Source organism: Scyliorhinus canicula, chromosome 2 (assembly GCF_902713615.1).
Source record: "Scyliorhinus canicula chromosome 2, sScyCan1.1, whole genome shotgun sequence".
NCBI lineage: Eukaryota > Metazoa > Chordata > Chondrichthyes > Carcharhiniformes > Scyliorhinidae > Scyliorhinus > Scyliorhinus canicula.
Genome location: NC_052147.1, coordinates 114,983,940 through 115,006,941, shown reverse-complemented (window position 1 = coordinate 115,006,941; position 23,002 = coordinate 114,983,940). Strand labels below are relative to the sequence as shown.

The 23,002-nt window shown below is 48.8% G+C and overlaps 1 protein-coding gene across 22 annotated transcripts in view; it reads right to left on the bottom strand.

Moving 5' to 3' along the window:
* Window positions 1-18,757, bottom strand: part of LOC119957355 (gephyrin) — a 671,364-nt gene extending 652,607 nt beyond the window's left edge. For 2 of the 22 annotated variants that reach the window (XM_038785313.1, XM_038785303.1), the window contains exon 1: window positions 18,260-18,750. In XM_038785313.1, the coding sequence (XP_038641241.1) occupies window positions 18,260-18,323 (64 nt within the window). In that variant the 5' untranslated portion in view covers window positions 18,324-18,750. Of the gene's footprint in view, window positions 1-18,259 lie in introns of all 22 variants that reach the window. The other 20 variants (XM_038785357.1, XM_038785329.1, XM_038785337.1 and 17 more) reach the window with 17 other exon arrangements.
* Window positions 18,758-23,002: the final 4,245 nt, after the last annotated feature.

Sequence of the window (23,002 nt, the reverse complement as noted above, 5' to 3'; positions counted from 1 at the left end):
ATGTGGGGGGAAATGTGTGGGGGGAAATGTGGGGGGGAAATGGGGGGGGGAAATGTGAGGGGGGATGTGAGGGGGATGTGAGGGGGTTACACGGGGGAAATATGAGGGGGTTACACGGGGGAATGTGAGGGGGTCACGGGGGGGGAATGTGAGGGGGTTACACGGGGGGGGGAATGTGAGGGGGTTACACGGGGGGAATTATGAGGGGGTTACACGGGGGGGATGTGAGGGGGTTACACGGGGGGGGAATGTGAGGGCTTCACGGGGGGGAATGTGAGGGGGTTACACGGGGGGGGGAATGTGAGGGGGTTACACGGGGGGGGGAATGTGAGGGGATTACACGGGGGGGAATGTGAGGGGGTTACACGGGGGGGAATGTGAGGGGGTTACACGGGGGGGAATGTGAGGGGGTTACACGGGGGGGAATGTGAGGGGGTTACACGGGGGGGGAATGTTGGGGGTTACACGGGGGGGGGAATGTTGGGGGTTACACGGGGGGGAATGTGAAGGGGTTACATGGGGGAATGTGAGGGGGTTACACGGGTGGGGGTTAGACGGGGGGGTTAGACGGGGGGGAATGTGAGGGGTTTACACGGGGGGAATGTGAGGGGGTTAAGCAGGGGGGAATGTGAGGGGGTTACACAGGGGGGAATGTGAGGGGGTTACACAGGGGGGGAATGTGAGGGGGTTACACGGGGGGAATGTGAGGGGGTTACACAGGGGGGGAATGTGAGGGGGTTACATGGGGGGGGAATGTGAGGGGATTACACGGGGGGGGGAATGTGAGGGGGTTACACGGGGGGGGGAATGTGAGGGGGTTACACAGGGGGGGGAATGTGAGGGGGTTACACAGGGGGGGAATGTGAGGGGTTTACACAGTGGGGTGGAATGTGAGGGGGTTACATGGGGTGGGGGAATACATAGAACCATGTGCTATATGTATTCCTTCTTGATGTTTCACCTCAACTACTTTTCGTGGTAGTGAATCCACAGATGCCCCACTCACCGTGTGAAGAAATTTCTCCTTACCTCAGTCTCTCAGCCTCAAACTGTGAGCCCTAGTTCTGGACTTTCACACCCCTGATCATAGAGTGGCGGAGCAGGCTGAGATGATTGGCTTTGAGATAATCGCCACATTGGTGGAAGCGTTGAAATCCAGACGATGCTCATTTTTAGGTAAATGGGTGACAGAGGCAATATTTGTGGTTTCAGCAGTGATCCTTGTCTAACCCACTATTAGCTGCTTGCCCACCTGAAAATTTCACTGTTACTGTCTGCATTACTATGTGAGGGAGCTACACGAGGGAGTGAGTGAGAGAGTTATATGGGGGGAATGAGTAAGGGAATTACATGATGGAACATGTAAGGGGTTCCACAGGTGGGGGAAATGTGATGGGAATGAGTGAGGAGTTTACACAGGAGAAATGTGAAGAGGTTACATAGTGGGGGAGTGACTGCATATGAACTGTTCTGACAAGAGAACCAGCACAGACATAATGGCTGAGTGGTCTCCTATGCTGTCACCATTCTTTTATTCTATCATCTGCGATTTGTGGAAGAGAGTTCCAAACTTCTATCACCCTTTGTGTGTAGTTTCCTAATTTCACTCCTAAAAGGTGTAGCTCTATTTTTTTTTACACTGTTTCCTTATCCTAGACTTCGTAATCAGCGGAAATAGTCTCTCACCATTTATCCTGTCTGTTCCCTTAATATCTTGAAAACTTTGTTTTAAATCACTTAGGGAATACAACCGTGTAATCTCCCCACGAATTAAGGGCGCGATTCTCCCAGAGAGGGAGAAATCGTAAGGCTGGCGTCAAATCCGGGCGGGTTTGACGCCAGCCCCCCCCTCCCGACCGGGAACCGATTCTGGTCCCCGGTCGGGGCTAGCATGCCGCAGCCGTGAACTCCGGCATCGCGAGCTTAACAAATTTCGTTAAGCCCGCTTGCCAGAGTTTGCGCCGGCTGACGCGTCATATGACGTCAGCCGCGCATGCGCGGATTGGAAGACTCCAACCCGTGCATGCGCGGATGACGTCATCGCGCATTTGCACGAAACCCGCGCATGCGCAGGCCGGGATGCCCCTCAGCCGCCCCGCGAAGTGATACAGCGGGGCGGCGGAGGGACAAAGAGTGCGCGGGTATCGGACCCGCTGCCCGCGATCGGTGGGCACCGATCGCGGGCCCATGGCACCCTTGGCATGGCCGTGGTACTGCCGTGCCAATCGGTGCCATGGTTTTAAAAATCGGCACTTTACGGCCGTTTTTACGAACGGCCAGACCAGGTGTGTTTGCCGTTCGTAAAAACAGCCGTAAAGGGCTTGGAACTCGGTCCATCGACCAGCTGTGAATCGCTGCTGGCCGTAAAAAAACGGCGGCAGCGATTCGTATCGGGGTTCGGGCGTGGGGGGGGAGAATAGCGGGAGGGCTTCAGACTAGTGGGGCCGTAAAATTTTACGAGCCCCGCTATCCTCCGCACCGTCGTGAGTGCAGAGAATTGTGCCCTAAACCTTTGGGAGTCGAGCTGTCATGTTGGTAAGACAATGCATGTCCCCTGCAAGGTCAAGGCCTTCCTAAAGTGTCCTGCCCAAAACCGCTCACTATACTCCAGATGTAGTCTAACCAGGACTTTATAAAACTGAAACAGGACTTTGATCCCCTTGTATTCCAATCCTCTTGATACAAAGTCCAGCATTCTATTAACCTTTTTGATTATTTCGTTCCCGGTTTATGACATTTTAATGAGCAGTGTGCCTGGGGACCCCAAGCTTCTTTGGACCTCCACAGTTTCTAGGTTTCGAGTACGCTGCTCAATTGCGTTGATTCTTCAGAGATTTTGTGTTTATTTTTGTGCTAATGAGCTTAAGTAGAGACTTAAATGTGATTTAATCTCCGCAAAGCAAGCCCAGTGTCCAGTATATTTTGGGTGCACTTTGTTTGTTGTGTTTCTAGCAGCAGCACCATGCCAAGATATTTTGACACTGGATCCCTCAGATGTGCGTCCCAAGTCTAAGTGACAAATTGTGTTTCATGCAACACATTCCAGATTCAGTGGGTTGATCTTGGTGCTAGCTCGGGATATCCCTCCTAACCTCCTGCACCATGAATGTGATTAGATTTCAATGGAATATCAACTGTACCCTACAACTTCCTTAGTATCAATCCTGCTTATTATGATTTCTGATAAATGCCAGAAGTAAGGCAGCAATTAAAACTAAACTGTATGTTTTGGGGAATGGCAGTAAGCCATGATGCTCATTTTGGGGAGTTTGGTGCAGACAGGATGGGCCAAATGGTCTCCTTCTGCACCAGAAATTCTGTGATACTGATTCTCTTCTGAGAACAGGTTTGCAGAATGGTTCCTTGCTATAGTTGTTAAAGTTGTGTATACTGATGCCACAAATACAAAACGGTGGTTGCTAGAAATTTGGAAAGAAAACTGGATGAGATAGCAAGTGTGGAATAAATATTCCTTACACAACAAAGGCAACCTGACAAAGGCACACCTATTCCAGTAATTTCTCCAAAGTCCACTTCACTAATATTTGGGGACTTGTCCCAAAATTGAGAAAGGTGTTGCATCGACTAATCAAGCACAGCTTAATTCTGTCATTCTTATAACATCCCAAACACCTCCATCACCATCCCTGGGTCTGTCTTGTCAGTGGGACAGGATATACCCACCAGAGGTGGCACCAAGCGGTATACAGTCAGGAGGGAGATGCCCTGGCAATCGTCAACATTCACTCATGAAGTCTCATGGCATCAAGTCAAACATGGGCAAGAAATGCTCCTCTAATTACAACCTCCAGTCTCCCTTCAACTGATGAATCAGTACTCCATGTTGAACACCACTTGGAAGAAGCATTGAGGCTAATAGGGGCACAGGATGTACTCTTTTGGGCGACTTCAATCAAGGGTGGCTTAGTCACACCACTTAAGTAGCTGGCCAAGACCTGAAGAACCTAGCTGCCAAGCTGGAACTCCTGCAGAAGAGAACCAGGATCACAGAATTGGTCTGCTGCAGAAGGAAGCCATTTGGTCCATCGTGTCGGTACCAAACGAGCATCATGGCTTTGTGTAATTCCTCTTCCTTTTCCATGTACCCGTACACATTGTTGCCATTAAAATAATCATCTAACGCCCTCTTGAAAACCTTGACCAAACCTGCCTCCACCACTCTTCCAGGCAGTGCATTCCAGACCCGAGCCACTCGCTGTGTCAAAACATTTTTTTTCACATCACGTTTGCTTCTTTTGCAAATCGCTTGAAATCTTTACCCTCTCGTTCTTGATCCTTTTACAAATGGGAACAGTTTCTCCCTGTTCAGCCCCCTTTTGAACAAACACAAAGGAAGATCTTTCTGACTTCATTCTCACAAATCTACCGTATCTACCAACAGATGCATCTGTCTGTAGCAGTTTGGTAGGAATAGCCACTGCACAGTCATTGAAGCAACAAAGTCCCATCTTCACACTGAGGATACATACCCTCTATCGTATTGTGTTACCACCGTGCTAAATGGGTTAAAAACATAACAGTTTAGCAGCATAAAGCTGAGCCATCAGCAGCAGCAGGATTATATTTTATTCCAATCTGTAACTTCATGGCCCAGCATATCCCTCACTGTACCATTACCATCAAATCCTGAGACCAATACTGATTCAATGAGGAGTACAGAAGGGCATGCCAGAAGTAGCATTACAATTTAGGTGAAATTGTGAAGCTACAACACATAAATATTGCATGCCAAACAACTAAAGCATCATGACAGATAGTGCTAAGCAATCCCACAACCAATGGACCAGATCAAAGCTCTGCAGTCCTGCCACAACAATCCACATGGTGGTGGATAACAAATAACTGGAGCATGAGACCCCATGACTATTACCTTCTCAATGGTGATAGGACTCAGCATGGGGGCAACATTAAAAGCTGAAAGATCAACAACCATCTTCAAGCAGAAGGGTAGAATGGATGATCCATCTCAGCCTCTTCCTGATGTCCCAGAATCAAAGAAGCCAGTCTTAAGTCAATTTGATTCACCTTACATAATATCGAGAAATGCCTGAGCGCATTGGATATACCAAAGCTATGGGCCCTGGCAACTTCCCAGCTGTAGTATTGAAGACATCTATTCCAAAATTGGCTATACCTTTAGCCACGCTGTTGCAGTACAGTTAGAACACTGGAATCTACTTGACAAAGTGGAAAATAACTCCAGTATGTCCGGTCCACAAATCTAATCTGGCCAATTACCACCTTATCAGTCTACTTTTAATCATCAGCAAAGTGGTGAAAGGTGTCATGGATAGTGACATCAAGCAGCGCTTACTCACCGATGCTCAGTTTGGACTGCCAGGACCACTCAGCTCCTGATGTCATTACAGCCTTGCAGAGTTGGGTGAGAGTGACTACTTTTGATATCAAGGCAGCACTCACTGATTGTGGCATCACGGAGCCCTAGTAAAACTGAACTCAATCATCTTGGCCACAAGAGATCCTCAGGCACACATTGTAGCCCCAATCATCTTCAGCTATTTCACCAATGACCTTTCCTCCATCATAATGTCAGAAATGGGGATGTTTGCTGACGACTCCTCAGATAATGAAGCAGTCTGCTTCCATGTATAGCAAGATATGCGGTAAATAATATTCATGCCACATAAATGCCAGGCAATGACTACCTCCAACAAGAGAGAATCAAACCATTGCTTCTTGACATTCAATCACATTACCATTGCGAAATCCCACACCATCAACACACTGAGGTCACCACTGAGCAGAAACTGAACTGGACCATGTACATTAATACATTGACTATAAGATCAGTTCTGAGGCTGGGAATTCTGCAACCTGCTGACTCTCCAAAGCCTGTCCACCATCTACAAAGCACAAATCATGAGCATGATGGAATATTTTCCACTTGCCTGGATGAGTGTATCTCCAACAACATTCAGGAAGCTCGGCACCATCCAGGAAAATGCTATCTGCTTGATTGACACCCCATTTACAAAAATTCACTCCCACCACCAGAGATACACAGTGGTAGCAGTGTATACAATCTACAAGATGTGCTACAGCACTCACAAAGCTTGTTCACCAGCACTTTCCAAACCCACGGTCTCTACCACCTAGACGAAAAAGGGCAGCAGACATATGGCAGCACCACCAATTGCCCTCCAGGTTACTCACCGTGCTGACTTGAAAATATATTACTGTTCCTTCATTGTCACTGGGTCAAAATACTGAAACCCCTCCTTAACTGCAGGCATGTAATTACACCACTTGGACGATAGTGGTTCAAGGCAGATCACCACCATCTTCTCAAGAACAATTAGGGAGCCAGTGGCACCCACATCCTGTGAATAAATAAAAGCCTCGAGACTGGCATATTGACTTTTTGCTCAAAATTACAATGCACTCATTCCTGCTACAACACAATTCACACAATAGCTTAATTTTTAAAAAATACTCAACCCTTGTGAATTCCGGTGGCGCTATAGCAGAGTAGTCTACGTGGCCCAGTGTTTCTATGGCTGCCTCTGGGGTCCAAGCCTACCTGAGGATGGTGGGGGAGGAATACTACACCGTGCATGAACATGCTAAAAATAAAATTACACTGACCAAGTCCCAGCTGCTTAGGAACCGATGAAAGAGTAGTGCTGGGGTTAATTAATGCACAAGTAGGCCAAGGCTCCAACAACAGTGAGGTTTGAAACAAGATCATGAAATGTGTATAGGAGCTCCTTTAGGGCCATTTATAACCAGTTGATCATTTTCAGAGCGTGGAACGGTGAGGTTGTTATTCCAGTTAAAACTCACTGAGTAAAGGAGGACTCTGGAGTCAGTCTTTCCTCAGAGTCAGCCTGCACACTTTGAATTTGAACAAAGCTAGTCAGCTAGCTGATTTGTGCTGCATTCTCCATGGTAACCCTCCCCCAATCAGAGTCCACTTGCCAACCAATCAGAACTCTCTTCTCATGTAGTATAAATTGTTGTTCCCATCCTACTGTTTGGTAATTCTTGCAAGCTATCCTGATGAGTGCAAGATGGAAAGCTTCGATAGCATGTCTCCTTTTTTCAGCAATCACATAAGTTTATTCACGAGACCAAAAAAACACAGGCATAGACTCCCTTTTCTACACCCCCACCCACACAGATGAAAACCGGTTCATATTCCACAATTAATAAGCGCTTCTCTCGACTTCTGGTGATGACGACGTGCTGAACAGTCGCACGTTAGGTGGCTCTCCTCCCGCGGACCCGAAAAACAGCCAGGTTTCAACGAAAATCGCCAAAAAGACGCAGCAATCGATTCCCCAACCGTAATAGGACAGAGAAAGGAAGAAAGCGAGAAATTAGAGGCGAAAATGCCTGAAGGAAAGCATGCTAGAGGCAGAACGGACACCAGGAGCAGAAGGGGCCAGGGGCGAATGTACTCAGACGAGCCGACCGGCGCACGAGTCCGCGGAGCAAAGTTTCACAGAACCGAAAGGAGCAGGACAAACAGGAGCAAATTCCCTCGTACCAGAGGGGAACTAGAAGCCATCTTTCGCCGAGGCTGGAAGCCCAAGAGGCAACCATTAAAGAGTTGGAGAAGGCCGCAAATGCCAAGAGCGACTGGATCACGGCGCTGGAAATGGAGCTGGTGAGGCTTGCCATGATGCAGGGAAACGTGAAGGGCAAGGTAGACGACCAAGAGAACCGCTCGGGAAGGCAAAACATACGCCTGTGGGCCTGCCGGAGGGCATCAAAGGCAGGGATCCCGCAGTATATGTGGCTGAGATGCTGGGCAACCTTGTGGGCAGGAAAACTTTCCCAACCCATCAGAAATGGACAGGGCACACCGGTCGCTGCGCCCGAAACCCAGAGCTTGGGAGCAACCAAGGGCAGTGATATCTCAACTGCATCGGTACTAAGACTGGGAAACAATCCTGCGCTGGGCCAGACAGACCAAGAACTGCCAATACGTTACTATTAGAATATACCAAGACATTGGGGTGGACCTAGCAAGGATACAGGCTGAGTTTAACAGAGCGACAGCAGTCCTTTACACGGTTGCCGTGTGCTTTGGTATGCTGTACCCAGCGAAACTCTGGGTCACATATCAAGACAAAGAGCATTTCTTCACAGCCCCCGCCGAGGCAAACAAGTTTGGCGAGGAATGCGGGCTGAAAAACCGACAGCAGGGGAAGAAATAAGAGCCCCCTAGCAAGGAGCAACAGCACGCCGACGGGGGGGGAGAACACCTATTCTACCCCCCCCCCCCCCCCCCAAACAGAAAACACACCCTGAAAGTCAAAAGGCAAACCACTACCCAAGGAATCGCATCAAGTGGGAGGCTACGGCCCAGCATGAGAGAACGAGAATAGCGGAGAAGAGAAAGCAAGCGAGAGGAGTGCTGGGTAAGATGGGGAAGGAATGGGCAGGAACCCCAAAGAAAGGGCGAGCAAGAAGCGAGATAGTAACTCCCAGGAAGGGGGTCACCGCACTAGCAGGAAAGCTAGCGTCGGAGATATGCAACAGAGTAGGGCCCCCAACTGAGGGGACGGCGCCAGGTAGGGTGGGGGGGAACCACACAACAGGGGGGAGGGAGCAAATAAGGATAGGAACGGGGGAAAGGAGGACAGAAGAGGGGTAAATGGGAGAGGGGGAATAAGGGGGGGGAGGGAAGGGAGGGATCGGGGGGGGGGTACAGGGAGGAATGGAAAAATAGGGCCACACCGAAAGCAGCAATAAGGCTACAAAGAGCTACAACCAGGGGCTCGGAGCAAGGAGGCACTGCAAGCAGCTACCCAGTACGGTGTCTGGGCGAAGGGAGACCCCGGAGTGCAGGGGCCTACCCACGTGGCGGACGCACAGTGGGCGGCCATGTTGGGTGCCCCCTGGACGAAGGGAGACCCCGGAGTGCAGAGGCAGACCCATGTGAAGGACGCAGCATTGGCGGCCATGTTGGGTTCCCCCTGGACAAAGGGAAACCCCGGAGCGCAGGGACTTGACTGCATGGGGAGAGCAGTGACAGCGGCCATCTTGGACGTCCCCCTAACAAAGAGGAACCCCGGAGTGCAGGGGCGCGTTCACCAGGTAAGTATGGTTAATCCCACAGGAGCAGGGGGACAGAAGCCCCCCACCAGGATAGTCACCTGGAACGTAAAGGGACTCAACGGCCCAGTGAAAAGATTCAGAGTCTTCACCCACCTAAGAAACATGAAAGCCGACATAGTCTTCCTCAAAGAGATGCACCTGAGAGAGCAGGACCGACTGCGAGTAAGAAAGAGCTGGGTGGGACAAACTTAACATTCCTTACTGGACGAGAGCCATGGGGGTGGCAATACTGATCAGCAAATGGAGGATGTTTAGGGCGACAAAGACGGTTACGGACCCAGGGGGACATACGTCATGGTCAGCAGGGCCCTGGGCAGGGCACAGGTAGTACTAGTTAACGTGTATGCTCCCAACTGGGACGACACGAAATTCATGAAAAAGACTATGGCGGAAATCCCCGACATAGCGATGCACCGACTAATCATGGGGAGGGAAATTCAACTGTATACAGGACGCAATGACTGACAGATTAACCCCAAAACAGGGAATACCTCAAACATGGCAAAGGAATTTGGTCATTTTATGGAACAAATGGGGGTGGTAGACTCTTGGGAGGTTCACCCACCCAGGGGAGAAGGAGTTCTCCTTCTGCTCCCCAGTACACAACGTATACACCAGAATACAACATCTCATCTTCCGGTTAGGCACACTACAGCCTTCCGGCCTGAACATCGAATTCAACAACTTCAGATGATCAGCCCCACCGCGACCCATTTGTTTTCATTTCATTTTAACTGTCTTTTACCATTTCTTTCTTTCTTAATATACATTTAATTTCCCCCCCCCCCCCAATCTTATCCACCTTTCCTGCACCTTTCTCCTCTTTGCTTCCCCCTCCCCCCACACCTATAGTTCATCCTCTGATGTTAGTTTCCCTGCTGTTTGACATTTCACATCTTTTGTCCTCTCTGGGGACTGCCATTAACATTCTTTCCCCGTGGTTTCTGTGGCCATTAGCACCCAGTTTCCCTGGGTTTCTGTGGCTATGACTCATCTTTCATTCTCACTCCATCGTATAAATATTTCCCGCTCTCTCTGTCTGTTAGCTTTGACAAAGTCATCGGACTCGAAACGTTAGCTCTTTTCTCTCCCTACAGATGCTGCCAGACTTGCTGAGATTTTCCAGCATTTTCCCTTTCGTTTCGGATTCCAGCATCCGTAGTAATTTGCTTTTATATACCAGAATTGACTTCTTTGTGGTGGGGAAAATGGTGCTTCCAGGGCTGATCAATACGGAATACTCCACAATTGTAATCTCCGACCATGCTCCACATTATATGGATGTGAGGTTGGAGACAGGCAAGGCCCAACGCCCCACATGGAGGTTGGACACACCCGATTAGCCGACAAGGCTTTCAACGAAAGGGGATTGCAGGCCATAGCGGAGTATGCGGAGAACAACCAAAACGGGGAGATCTCACCCGCCACGTTCTGGGAAGCGCTAAAGGCCATAAGTAGAGGGGAAATTATTGTTTTCAAAGCGCAGGGACAGGGAGGAAAGGACGGCTCGGCAGCAGCTGGTTGGCTCCATACTGGAGGTCGACCGGAAGTACTCCGAGGCCCCAACCGTAGAGTTCCTGGCGGAGAGGAAGGAGCTACAAAGGAACTTTGACCTGCTCTCCACCAGGAAAGCAGTGCACCAACTCCGCCAGGCACAGGGGACCCTATATGAATACGGACACAAAGTCAGCTGCCTGCTGGCACATCAGCTGCGAAAGCAGGCAGCCACCAGAGAAATTGCACAAATCAGAGACAATAAAGGCACATTAGAAACAGACCCAGAAAGGGTCAAGAAAACCTGCGAGGCCTTCCACCAAGGGCTGTACACCTCAGAACCCCCAGCGGGGGAGTCAGGGATGAAATGGTTCCTCGATGGGCTGGACATGCCAGTCATGGGGGAAGGCAAAAAATGGGGCTTGGAAGCACCACTAGCACTGGGGAAAATCATGGACAGTATTAGCTCCATGCAGGCGGGGAAGTCGCCGGGACCGGACGGGTTCCCGGCGGACTTCTTTAAATAATTTGTGACAGCCCTGGCCCCGCACCTGTGGGAGATGTTCACAGATTTGCTGGCTAGGGCCACACTGCCACCTACGCTAGCACAGGCCTCAATCTCGTTAATACCTAAGAAAGACAAAGACCCAACGGAATGTGGGTCATACAGACCCATCTCACTACTAAACGCAAATGGCAAAATATTGGGCTAAAACCCAAGCCAAAAGGTTAGAAGACTGCGTACCAGGGGTGGTCGCAGAGGACCAGACGGGCTTTGTCAAAGGTAGACAGCTAACTTCGAACATCAGGTCCTGCTGAACGTGATAATAGCTAAACTCAAGAGAAAGGAAAGGCGAACTACAGGGGTGGGGGGAGGGGGGGAGAAGTATAGAGAGAGAGCAAAGAGCAATAAAGGGGAGCCGGGGGGGAAGAAACATAAACTGGAAGGAGAACAACAACAACCACGGCAAACACAGCAACAGGGAGTACGAAAACACAGGAGGACGAAATGACAAACAGCCGAAGCAGAGGCGAACACATAACAATGGCTGCAAGGGCCAACCGGGAGAAGCAAGCAAGCAACAACATCAGGGGCGCCCCCCACCCCTTCACAGATATACAGTAATTGTCTCTCCAATACCTCGATGTATAGATACTCCCCCAGTTCCCCTCCACACAACATGTTTCCCTTTTTAAAAAAATATTTTTTATTCTCCTTTTTCACATTTTCTCCTAAATTTACACCCAACAATAAACAATAATCAGTAACAAATGTAATGTCAATCCCCATATCAATAACAACTATCCCATCCTCCCACCAAACATTGGCCCACATGTTAACATAAACAAATGACAAAGGGAATCACCCATAGTCACCATTAACACACACAGTCCCCTCCCCAAACCCTCCCAACCCCCCTAATATTCAATGTGATCCAATTCTCAAAAGTGCATAATGAATAATGTCCATGAATTGTACAACTCCTCCATCCTTCCCCTCAGTTCAAATTTGACCTTTTCAAGCGTTAAGAATTCCAGCAGGTCCCCCCCCCCCCGGTCATGCCAGGGCACAGGGTGCAGAGGTTGTTCTCCGCCCTAACAGGATCCGCCTTCGGGCGATTAACGAGGTGAAGGATACAACATCTGCCTCCGCACCCATTTCCAATCCCGGCTGGTCCGACATCTCGAATATGGCCTCCCGAAGGCCCGGGTCCAGTTTCACGTGCACCACTTTAGAGATTACCCTAAACACCTCTTTCCAGTAATCCTCTAGCTTTGGACAGGACCAAAACATATTAACGTGATCAGCGGGCCCCCCTCCCCGGCAACGTTCACACACATCTTCTACTCCTTCAAAGAATCGACTCAGCCTCGCCACTGTAAGGTGCTCTCTATTCAGCTGTATCAGCCCCAACCTCGCACACAAGGTGGAGGCATTCACCCTCCGGAGCACAACATGTTTCACTTTACTGGTTGAGCACTCAATTTTTCTAACCATATTACGTTGTTGCTTTTATCTTGTGTATATTATCTTCTCAGTATTTTGCTTTTCTCTTTTTTTCGTGTACACCTGTAAATATAATATGTTCGAAAAACCCAATTAAAAACATTTTTGAAAAAAAAAATAAGAGCTGCTCTCACTAACAACTAGTGTACATCTTCATTGAAACAGGATTGCATCATGAAGAATACCTTGGTAGAATGTGTGTAATATGAATGAAGTGTGGAAATAACTTGTATGAAGGGAAGAGTCAAACACTTAACAAGGACACAAAATATTACAATGCTGGAAATCTGAAATAAAAACAGAAAATGCTACAAACACTCAATAGGTCTTACAGCACCAGTGGATAGATGAACAGAGCTAATATTTCAGATTGATGATGAGCCTTCATCCGAACAGAATGTGTAAAAAAAATTAAATTGGGCGGTCAGATTGTAAAATAATCTACCAACTAGAGCACAGGAAAATACGGCTCCGGACTAACCTGGGCAGTGAAACACGTGCAAGTAAATTAGATGAAAGCAGACAGAGACCATGGGGAAGGAGCTAGTTTATAATAATCTTTATTAGTATCACAAGTTGGCTTACATTAACACTGCAATTAAGTTACTGTGAAAAACCCCTAGTCGCCACACTCTGGCACCTGTTCTGGTATACAGAGGTAGAATTCAGAATATCCAAATTACCTAACAGCACGCCTTTCGGGACTTGTCGGTGAAACCGGAGCACTTGGAGGAAACCCATGCAGACACAGGGGGAACATGCAAACTCCACGCAGACAGTGACCCAAGCTAGAATCGAACCTGGGTCCCTGGTGTGGTGAAGCAACAGTGCTAACTACCGTGCCACCATCTACCATGCCTCCCATATTGTTCTGTTCACCATCGTTACAGTTGTCTCTCTTGTTCCTTTGGCCAGAGCTGGCGAGCAGTGGAGTGAGTGCTAGGGCAACCTGGGTCCTGTTGTCTACGAGTAGATTTTTCTGTGGACAGTGAATATTTAAGAATAGGGGGAAGTTCACTCATTCAGATTGTGCGCTCTCCCCAGATGCAGCTGGTGTGACTCAGTAGTTCTGCCAAGGGTTAGAGATTTTCTGAACACGGCTGCTTTGTGGTCTTCCTATTTGTCGACATTCCACTTGCCCCCTTTCTCTCATATGTTTTCCTTCTTTTTAATATCGTTGTTCACTTGTGCAGTGGTCCCTCGATTCCTGTGGTCCTTTCCCCCTGTTAGAGAGCGAAGGGGATATCTGTGCTGAAACTGTTGTTGTCACACATCGTTGCTGACTCTATCCCTTTTCTTTCAATGCTCCGCAAAGAATTATTTCCCCTTCCCGTAGCAGGCAGTGAGAATGGAGCCAGGTTGCCTGCCACCGTATCTGTAAATAGTTTGACTGTAAGGAGAATAGGCTGGTGAGTGATGAGGGCAAAAAGCAGCGAGAGGGGAAGCCTGGACGAGGTGAAGGCCACGAGAGAGAGCTGGGCGAACCCTTGAACTTGCATTCATGTTGGACAGTGGGTGTGGACCCGGCGAGTCACTGAACGATAAGGCTGTGGCTAGAAGCAGCACTATCTGCTATTCACAGGGTGCTTGCAGTTGCGGTATTAGGTTCCCTACAATCCGATGGGTGAGTCGCAAACAATTACGTGGAAAAGAGGAGAAATTACCTTAACAAAGTAATTAAATTACCCTTAACAAAATAATTAACGGGTCGCCAAAAAAGCAGATGTTCAGTGTAGATTAAATAGGTGCAGTGACACCTAACATGTGCAAGTGACCTGACCCAGGCAACAAGGCACGATGAAATGAGAAAGAAGCTATAAATACTCCTGGGCAAGGCACCAGCAACTTATCAATGGGCGTGTGCTCACTCCCACTATAGGAAAGCGTCAGCTGTAACTACGGCAACTCCCTTAAGCATTTGAGTGTCACCACCACAAAAATAGAACAAAAAAAATCAACGGTATTAAGCTGATCCTCCAAAAATACCTTCGAACAGCCTACAGGATTATCCAAATGTTATATGATCAGTACAGAATCAATCACTCTTCAAGATCAACACCCCAACAACAAACTCCACTCCTTCAACCCCTATCCTCACCTCCTGGATCATTGGCCCTGGGAACCTGGAGAATAAATATTCCCAGGTTATTGCAAGGCCAAAACTCAATCAGATAAACGCTCCTCAAACCATGGTAATTTATTTGCAACTTTCCCCAAGTAAATTTACTATAATATAGTTTAATATTAATATCATTAATATATTAAAATAGTGTAGTGCGTTTGCCCCGTTTGGCGCATTCGTTCCAAAATTGAGTGTCCTGCGCGATTTTCGAGAGTTACCAACCACAGTGGTTACTGCCCACAGTGGGAGGGTTTCAGATCCACCGTCATTTAACTTGCACATATCAAATTAGATTTCACAACTTGAATTAACATTCAGCTCTCTGGCGCTGAGGTGCAGAGGAGCTTAGCATCAGGGCTTAACTCGTGTACAAAAAAACCCCACAAACAGATCCAAAGCGCTTTCAGTAAACTGACTGAGCTATGTAAACACGACCGTGGTTATTTTGTTTATTCGTTGGGTGTGGTTGACTTACAGCTCACTCAACGATAACGTGCATTTAATACAGCCCCTGAAACGTTGCATTATACTCTCCAGAGGCGCTTTTTCAGGCAGGGTGCCACAGAATAGGCAAAGGGCAGGTTACCCCAAAGTGTGGCCAAACAGGTCGGTTTTAAGGAGCATGTTAAAGGAGAGAGGTTGAGAGAGTTGCTTCAATACAGTGCCCCCACGCTTGTGTAATATGGCAATGCTAGGTAACCACTTTGGGTCAATGATACCCTCTTCAAAACACTCGGGAACTGCGGGAACAGCACAAACAAGTGTCGAGTAAACTTCTCTCGTCCTGTGCCCCAACTCAGAAGCCGCACCTCTCTGGGTGTGAAGAACCGACATTTCCAGGCCGCCACACACATAAAACAAAATTAAAGTTTTTTTTTAATTAAAAGGTTAACGCTGCCTCGTCGACTGAAAGACATTTAATTTCATGCGAGCCGCCAACACGTTGACACTTAAATGCCATAAAGCCTTATTTTCAAAACAAAAAATACACACACTGAAGAAAATAAACGGCGCATTGTCCACCTGCTTGGCAATAAAGTGGAGCCGTGGACCAGCTCGAAACCCTGCCGAGTGGCGACTCTCACTGATGCCAAGTCACCTCAAGCTGTACTGGGTGACAACGTTTGTCTGGGTGGGGTTTGTTCTCCGACAAGAGGGTCTAATTCCGCGCTCAAAACCGGAGATATCGAACATGACTCACGAAAAGAAACATTCAGAACAAATTTCGCGCGTGTGTGTGTTGGGGGGACGCAGTCATGATATGGTTTGTTAGAGCCCCTCCCCCTCCTCACAGTGATCAACAGAAAGACCCATCTTGTGGTTTTGAAAACAACTCATTCAAACTTCCAAATAAGAAAACATTTCAGTGCAAAACAAGAGGAAGGAACGTTGTTTATAAACGTGAGGCGAGGTTGGAATGTAGAAACATTTGCTGGTAATTTATAATTAGCAGGTTAGCCTTACTTTCTGAACAATTGGATTGGATTTGTTTATTATCACGTGTACCGAGGTATAGTGAAAAGTATTTTTCTGCAAGCAGCTCAACAGATCATTCAGTACATGGAAGAAAAGGGAATTAAACAAAATTCAAGAAAATACATGAGAATACATAATAGGGCAACACAAGATATACAATGTAACTACATAAGCATTGGCATCGGTTGAAGCATACAGGGTGTAGTGTTAATGAGGTCAGTCATGTGTCATGTGCCATGGAAAGGGTGTTTAGGTTTCACTGAGATGCATGCATTGGTAGTTCAGAAGTCTGAGAAAAGTGGTTGGGTAGAATTCACTGTGAATATTTCCACTCTCAGGCGTGGTCCATGCTGTGCACTGTTGCTGTGCTGTTGATCTCGCCGGGGAAGCTCATGCGATGCTTTGAGATTCTGGGGGTGCACTGGCCAGTTGCTGCTCGTTTATTAAAATGCAGAACCTCTCAGTTAGTGCTGACCACTTTCCATGAGTTTTGTTTTTAAATCTGCTGCCGAAACGAGCAATACACTGAATTTCATCCCGTGTGTTTTGAGGTAAAGGCTGCTACATTCTACTTCCTATCTCTGCTGGTACAGGTACTTTGTCGTCAAGAAGGAGTGAGGTGTAACACGTCTTCCAAGACGGGAAAGGTGGGGAATACTTCGTACTTACCCCCCTCCCCCAAAGAAACAAAGAAATAAGAGTGCTGTATAATCCGCTACTCTCAGCTCCAGTCTGTCCCTGGTGCCATTCACCTGCACGGAATGCCAAAGCTCCCGGTGTGAATTTGATTAAAACACGTCCATCATTTACGAGGTTCCTTTCCCCCTCCCTTCTTCCGACGGTAATATCAGAACAGGGGAGGGAGACTGCACACACCAGCAAAAATAAAATAAAACATATGTTTCGATTGTATCCATCACAACCCCCCCCCCCCCAAGTTTGTGCATAAATCTCACTCGAGCACGTCCTGACTTATGCTTCAGCACCACAGCTCTGAACAGCGCACCAAAATCTGCCTCCCCATTCTAACCACAAGCTCCCAATTTAAAAATAATTAGAAATACACACACACACATATATATATATATATGTACACGCGCGCGCTTATTGAACGTCGATGTTGAAAGAGCAGCTTTAAATACATATGCAAAAGCGAACGTCTAGATCACTCATGCCCAACATTACAATCACAGTCCTTGCCCCTCATTGAAATGCACGTTGCAAATTGACAACCCTCATACTGAAATCCAGTGTGCAGATTATTCAAAAACATGCCCTCTTCCCCCACTAACTCGACACAAAAAAGGTCTTTGGGCAATAAAAGTGTCAACAAAAATGAATGTGTTGGAAGGGGGGGGGGGGGGGGGGGGAGGAATCTGGCTCAAACCTGCACTGTTCAAGTGATGACTTTCTCTAGGTGTTCTGATGTTGATGGAGGCAATGGGCTGATGCCAGAGTCTGTGGGATGAAACCAGGTTCTCTGGATAATGCCCATGTTCCTGCAGTGGGTTATCAGTGTCTCTGCCAGTGGGCTGATGCCAGGGCCCCAGTCAGCAGCGGCTGATACCGGCGGGCGGGTTGTCAGTGTCGCTGTCAGTGGGCACAGTGCCGCTGCGTGTCAGGGGATGGCAGAGTCCTTGCCAGCTGTGGAGGGCTGTTTTGCCCAGGGCCGGCCTTTGTATCGCCCCCTCTGAATGAGAGAGCCCGGCTTGTGCTCTGCCGGCTCCTCCTGGTAAAGACAGAGTCGGGCAAGTGTTTGCCTCCACTGGGGTAGCCAGTGGCGGTATCCAGTGGGGCTCCCTCTCTCTCTCACTCATGTACACAGACATCCTCTTCCTTCACAGACCGAGAGACCTGAACGCCGAGCCGGCGACTCCGGGGACTGAGACCGCCCACCCCACCTCTCTCCGCCGGGAAGCGGCGACAGGAAAGACCGCGGCTCGGCGCGGGGCCTAGCGCGGGCAGCACCATCCCGGGTTGAGGGCCGGGGGGTGGGGAGCTTTGACAGCCCGGGTTCCCCCTCTCCCTCCCTCCCCGGCCCCGGCTCTTACCTGTCAGCACTCCCACTCGGATCTGGTGCTCGTGGTTGGTGAGGAGCAGCCCCTCGGTCGCCATGTTTACAGCAGCTCCGGGATTCGGCCGAACCGTCCGCGCGGCACCAGCCGCTCAGCTCGACTCCGGAGGCGGCAGCAGTGGGGCGCAGACAGCATCGAGCGGAGGGAGGGGGCGGACGGGACGGGAGAGCCAGGCGGGCGGGAGCGACACCGGCAGCTCCGCTCCGCACTGCCGCTCTTTGCTGCTCGGGGAACAACCTGGAGCTGCACCAAGCTGGGAATCACTCACTCACTCTGCACTGCCGCTCACTGGATGGAGCAGCACCGGCACTGGGTACTCACTCACTGGGAGCTGGAGCTGAATCTGTGCTGGCTACTCACTGGAGCTAATATTGCATTAGGTACTCACTCACTGGGAGCTGATACTACACTGGGTACTCTCATTGGGAGCTGATACTGCACTGTGTGCTCTCACTGGGAGCTGATACTGCACTGGGTACTCTCACTGGGAGCTGATACTGCACTGGGTATTCTCACTGGGAGCTGATACTGCACTGGGTACTCTCATTGGGAGCTGATACTGCACTGGGTACTCTCACTGGGAGCTGATACTGCACTGGGTACTCTCATTGTGAGCTGACACTGCTCTGGGTACTCTCACTGGGAGCTGATACTGCACTGTGTACTCTCACTGGGAGCTGATACAGCACTGGGTACTCTCACTGGGAGCTGATACTGCACTGTGTACTCTCACTGGGAGCTGATACAGCACTGATTACTCTCACTGGGAGCTGATACTGCACTGGGTACCCTCACTGGGAGCTGATACTGCACTGGGTACTCTCACTGGGAGCTGATACAGCACTGGGTACTCTCACTGGGAGTTGATACTGCACTGGGTACTCTCACTGTTAGCTGATACTGCACTGTGTGCTCTCACTGGGAGCTGATACTGCACTGGGTACTCTCACTGGGAGCTGATACTGCACTGTGTGCTCTCACTGGGAGCTGATACTGCACTGTGTACTCTCACTGGGAGCTGATACAGCACTGGGTGATCTCACTGGGAGCTAATACTGCACTGGGTACTCTCACTGAGAGCTGATACTACACTGGGTACTCTCACTTGGAGCTGATACTGTACTGATTACTCTCACTGGGAGCTGATACAGCACTGGGTACTCTCACTGAGAGCTGATACTGCACTGGGTACTCTCACTGGGAGCTGATACTGACCTGTGCACTCTCACTGGGAGCTGATACTGCACTGGGTACTATCACTGAGAGCCGACACTGCACTGTGTACTCTCACTGGGAGCTGATACTGCACTGGGTACTCTCACTGGGAGCTGATACTGCACTGGGTACTCTCACTGGGAGCTGATACTGCACTGTGTGCTCTCACTGGGAGCTGATACTGCACTGTATACTCTCACTGGGAGCTGATACAGCACTGGGTGATCTCACTGGGAGCTGATACTGCACTGGGTACTCTCACTGGGAGCTGATACTGTACTGATTACTCTCACTGGGAGCTGATACAGCACTGGGTACTCTCACTGAGAGCTGATACAGCACTGGGTACTCTCACTGAGAGCTGATACTGCACTGGTAACTCTCACTGGGAGCTGATACTGAACTGTGCACTCTCACTGGGAGCTGATACTGCACTGGGTACTATCACTGAGAGCCGACACTGCACTGTGTACTCTCACTGGGAGCTGATACTGCACTGGGTACTCTCACTGGGAGCTGATACTGCACTGTGTGCTCTCACTGGGAGCTGATACTGCACTGGGTACTCTCACTGGGAGCTGATACTGCACTGTGTGCTCTCACTGGGAGCTGATACTGCACTGGGTACTCTCACTGGGAGCTGATACTGCACTGGGTACTCTCACTGGGAGCTGATACTGCACTGGGCACTCACTGGGTGCCGATACTGCACTGGGCACTCACTCACTGGGAGTTGATCCTGCACTGGGTACTCACCCACTGGGAGGTGATCCTGCACTGTGTGCTCACTTGTACTCCCTGTGAGCTAGTGTGGCATTCGGCACTCACTGAGAGCTGGAGCTCGAACTGCACTGGCTACTCACACTCACTAGGAGCTGGAGCTGACACTGCATCTGCAACTCACTCACTGAGGAATTGTACCTGGGGCTGATACAACAGTGGACATTCACTGGGAACTCGTAAAGAGCACCAAGCTCTCACTTCACATGTGGCTCACTGGGAGGGGGGTGGGGCAAGGCTGGGGTATACCTGCCCCCCGGTGAGCCGCTTCTGTACTGAGGGATCTGGGTGCCCTTGTGCATGAATCACAGAAATCTAGTCTGCAGTTACAGCACGTAATAAGGAAGGCAAGTTAAATTTTTGCATTTATGGCTGAAGGAATAGAATATAAAAGTAGGGAAATGTTGCTACAGCTGTACAAGGCATTGGTGAGACCACACCTGGAATACTGTGTACAGTCTTGGTCTCCTTATTTGAGGAGGGATGTAATTGCATTAAATGTTGTTCAAAGGAGCTGCACTATATTGATTCCAGAGATCAGGGGTTTGTCTAATGAAGGGAGATTGGGCAGTTTAGGTCTATATTGTCTCGAGTTTCGAAGAATGAGGGGAGATCTAATTGAGGAAATAAGATGATAAAAGGTATTGACAAATTAGATGTAAAATGGATATTTCCTCTTGTGGGGCCATCTAGAATGAGAGGTCATAGTTTTAGGATAGGGGGTAGCAGATTTAAAACAGAGGTGAGAAAGTACTTCTCTCAAAGGGTCGTGAATCTGTGAAATTCACTACCCCAGAGTGTAATGGCATTAAGTAAATTTAAGGAGGAGATAGGCAGATTTTTAATTAGTAATAGGTTGAAGGGTTATGGAGAATGGGCAGGAGTGGAGTTGAGGTCGAGATGAGATCAGCCATGACCGTATTGAATGACGGGCGGGCTCGAGGGGCTGAATTGTCTACTCCTGCTCCTAGTTCTTATGTTCTTACACTCACTCACACACACAGGGAAGTGCAGCCGGAAACTGGCACTGCACTGGGAACCAGTGTGGGCTCTCACCCACAAAGAGCGGGCACAGCACCTCCACCAAGCCCCATGGACTCTCAGAGGCATTTGGAGCTGCACTGGACCATCGTCCACTCACTCACTGGGAGCTGCAACTGGTGTGACACAGCCACTGTCTCACAACCACATGGAAGGCACAATTGGTCCTGCAAACTGCAACTTTCATTCCTCTCTCTCTCTCTTTTAAGATTTGCTTCACTGTTTGTTTCTCCTCTTCATTGAAAGAAATTCCATTCTCTCTGTCATTTATGCTTGATTTCGTTTCTCGTGTGCGTTACCCATCCTCGTGAAACAAGCCGAGTGCCGAACGCAAGGATCTGCAAGCTGGCTCTTGTGTTTAATTTATGCAGGATGTTGAATATTACTTTCACTACCTGGCGAGATTATTGTTGCGGGGGCGGGGCAATGAAACGGGAGGTTCCCTGATGCACGAATCGGACAAAGGTTGAGGCCACTTTTGGCGGGGTGTTCAGTAATCAGACAGGAATGTCCCCTGCAACAAATACAACTCACAGCGGCACCCGGCAGTCTATCTGTCATTATTAGAGCTTCCACGGCTTTGCTCCAAAATCTCTTTACTATTACTGCTTCTCTGCTAGTCTATCTTTCTCCGACACTCGCAGTTCAATTATTCTTAAACGCATAATCAACAGTTATTTCTTTTTTGAATTTCTTGTCACTTATAGGAGACAATAACAATCTAAACTGCTGCTATATCTGCGTTTACACTCTGAGAAAAACCTTTCCCTCATTTCACGACAAGAAACGTACTTTCTTCCTTTTCTGCAGGCACACTTTTTTCTTTCACTTTCACTTAAAATAATCGGGGCCTTGTGCCCCGCGACTGTTTATATGATTGGGAGTTTGTAATTTTGTAATATATCTAGGCCTTTGTGCCTTGCGGCTTCTTGGCTCGGCCCCATTTTGAGGGGGGGGGGGGGGGGGGGTGACGGACAGAGGGTGCTGAGCACGAACATGAGCAGCTGTTTGCATTTAGTCGAGTTTTCCTTCGATTCGCTCTTGTTCTGTTTCACTGTGCTTCATTTAAATGTTGATCAACTTTTGTTGTTATTGTATTGTCATTGTTTCCTTTTGTCTTATCATAGTCACGTTATGCTATGCCTCTGTGCCTTGTGATTGACTTTAATCTGTGAATTTTAAAGGTGTATTGAGGCCTTTGTGCCCTGTGATTGTTTCTATATTTGGCACGTTACTGTTAAAACATGTATCTAGGCCTTTGTGCCTTGTGGTTTCTTGGCTCTGAAACGGTCGTATTGTATGAGGCCTTGTGCCCCGCGACTGTTTCTGTTGTGTTATGAGATTGAGTTTGTTACTTTGAAATGTGTTCAGGCCTTTGCGCTTTGTAATTGTCTTTTGTAACTATTTAGTTGTGATTACATCAAAATAAATTCACTTAAAATAATCCCTCCCCCCGTCCCTCCCACCATCCCCATTGCATTCATCTCTTGCAAAGCCATGGAACCAGAGTTGAGGTGACAACTCAGGCAGAAATGAACCATTTAGGCTCCCTGAGCCCCTCAGAGAGAGTGCTGTCCTGGATCCTAGTAAGATGGGGACGGGGAGGAGGTGATTAGGCAGGCGGTTTCTTAGGCTTGGGTCTGGGTTAGGCTGAAACCTTCACAACAACATTCAGGAGCCACG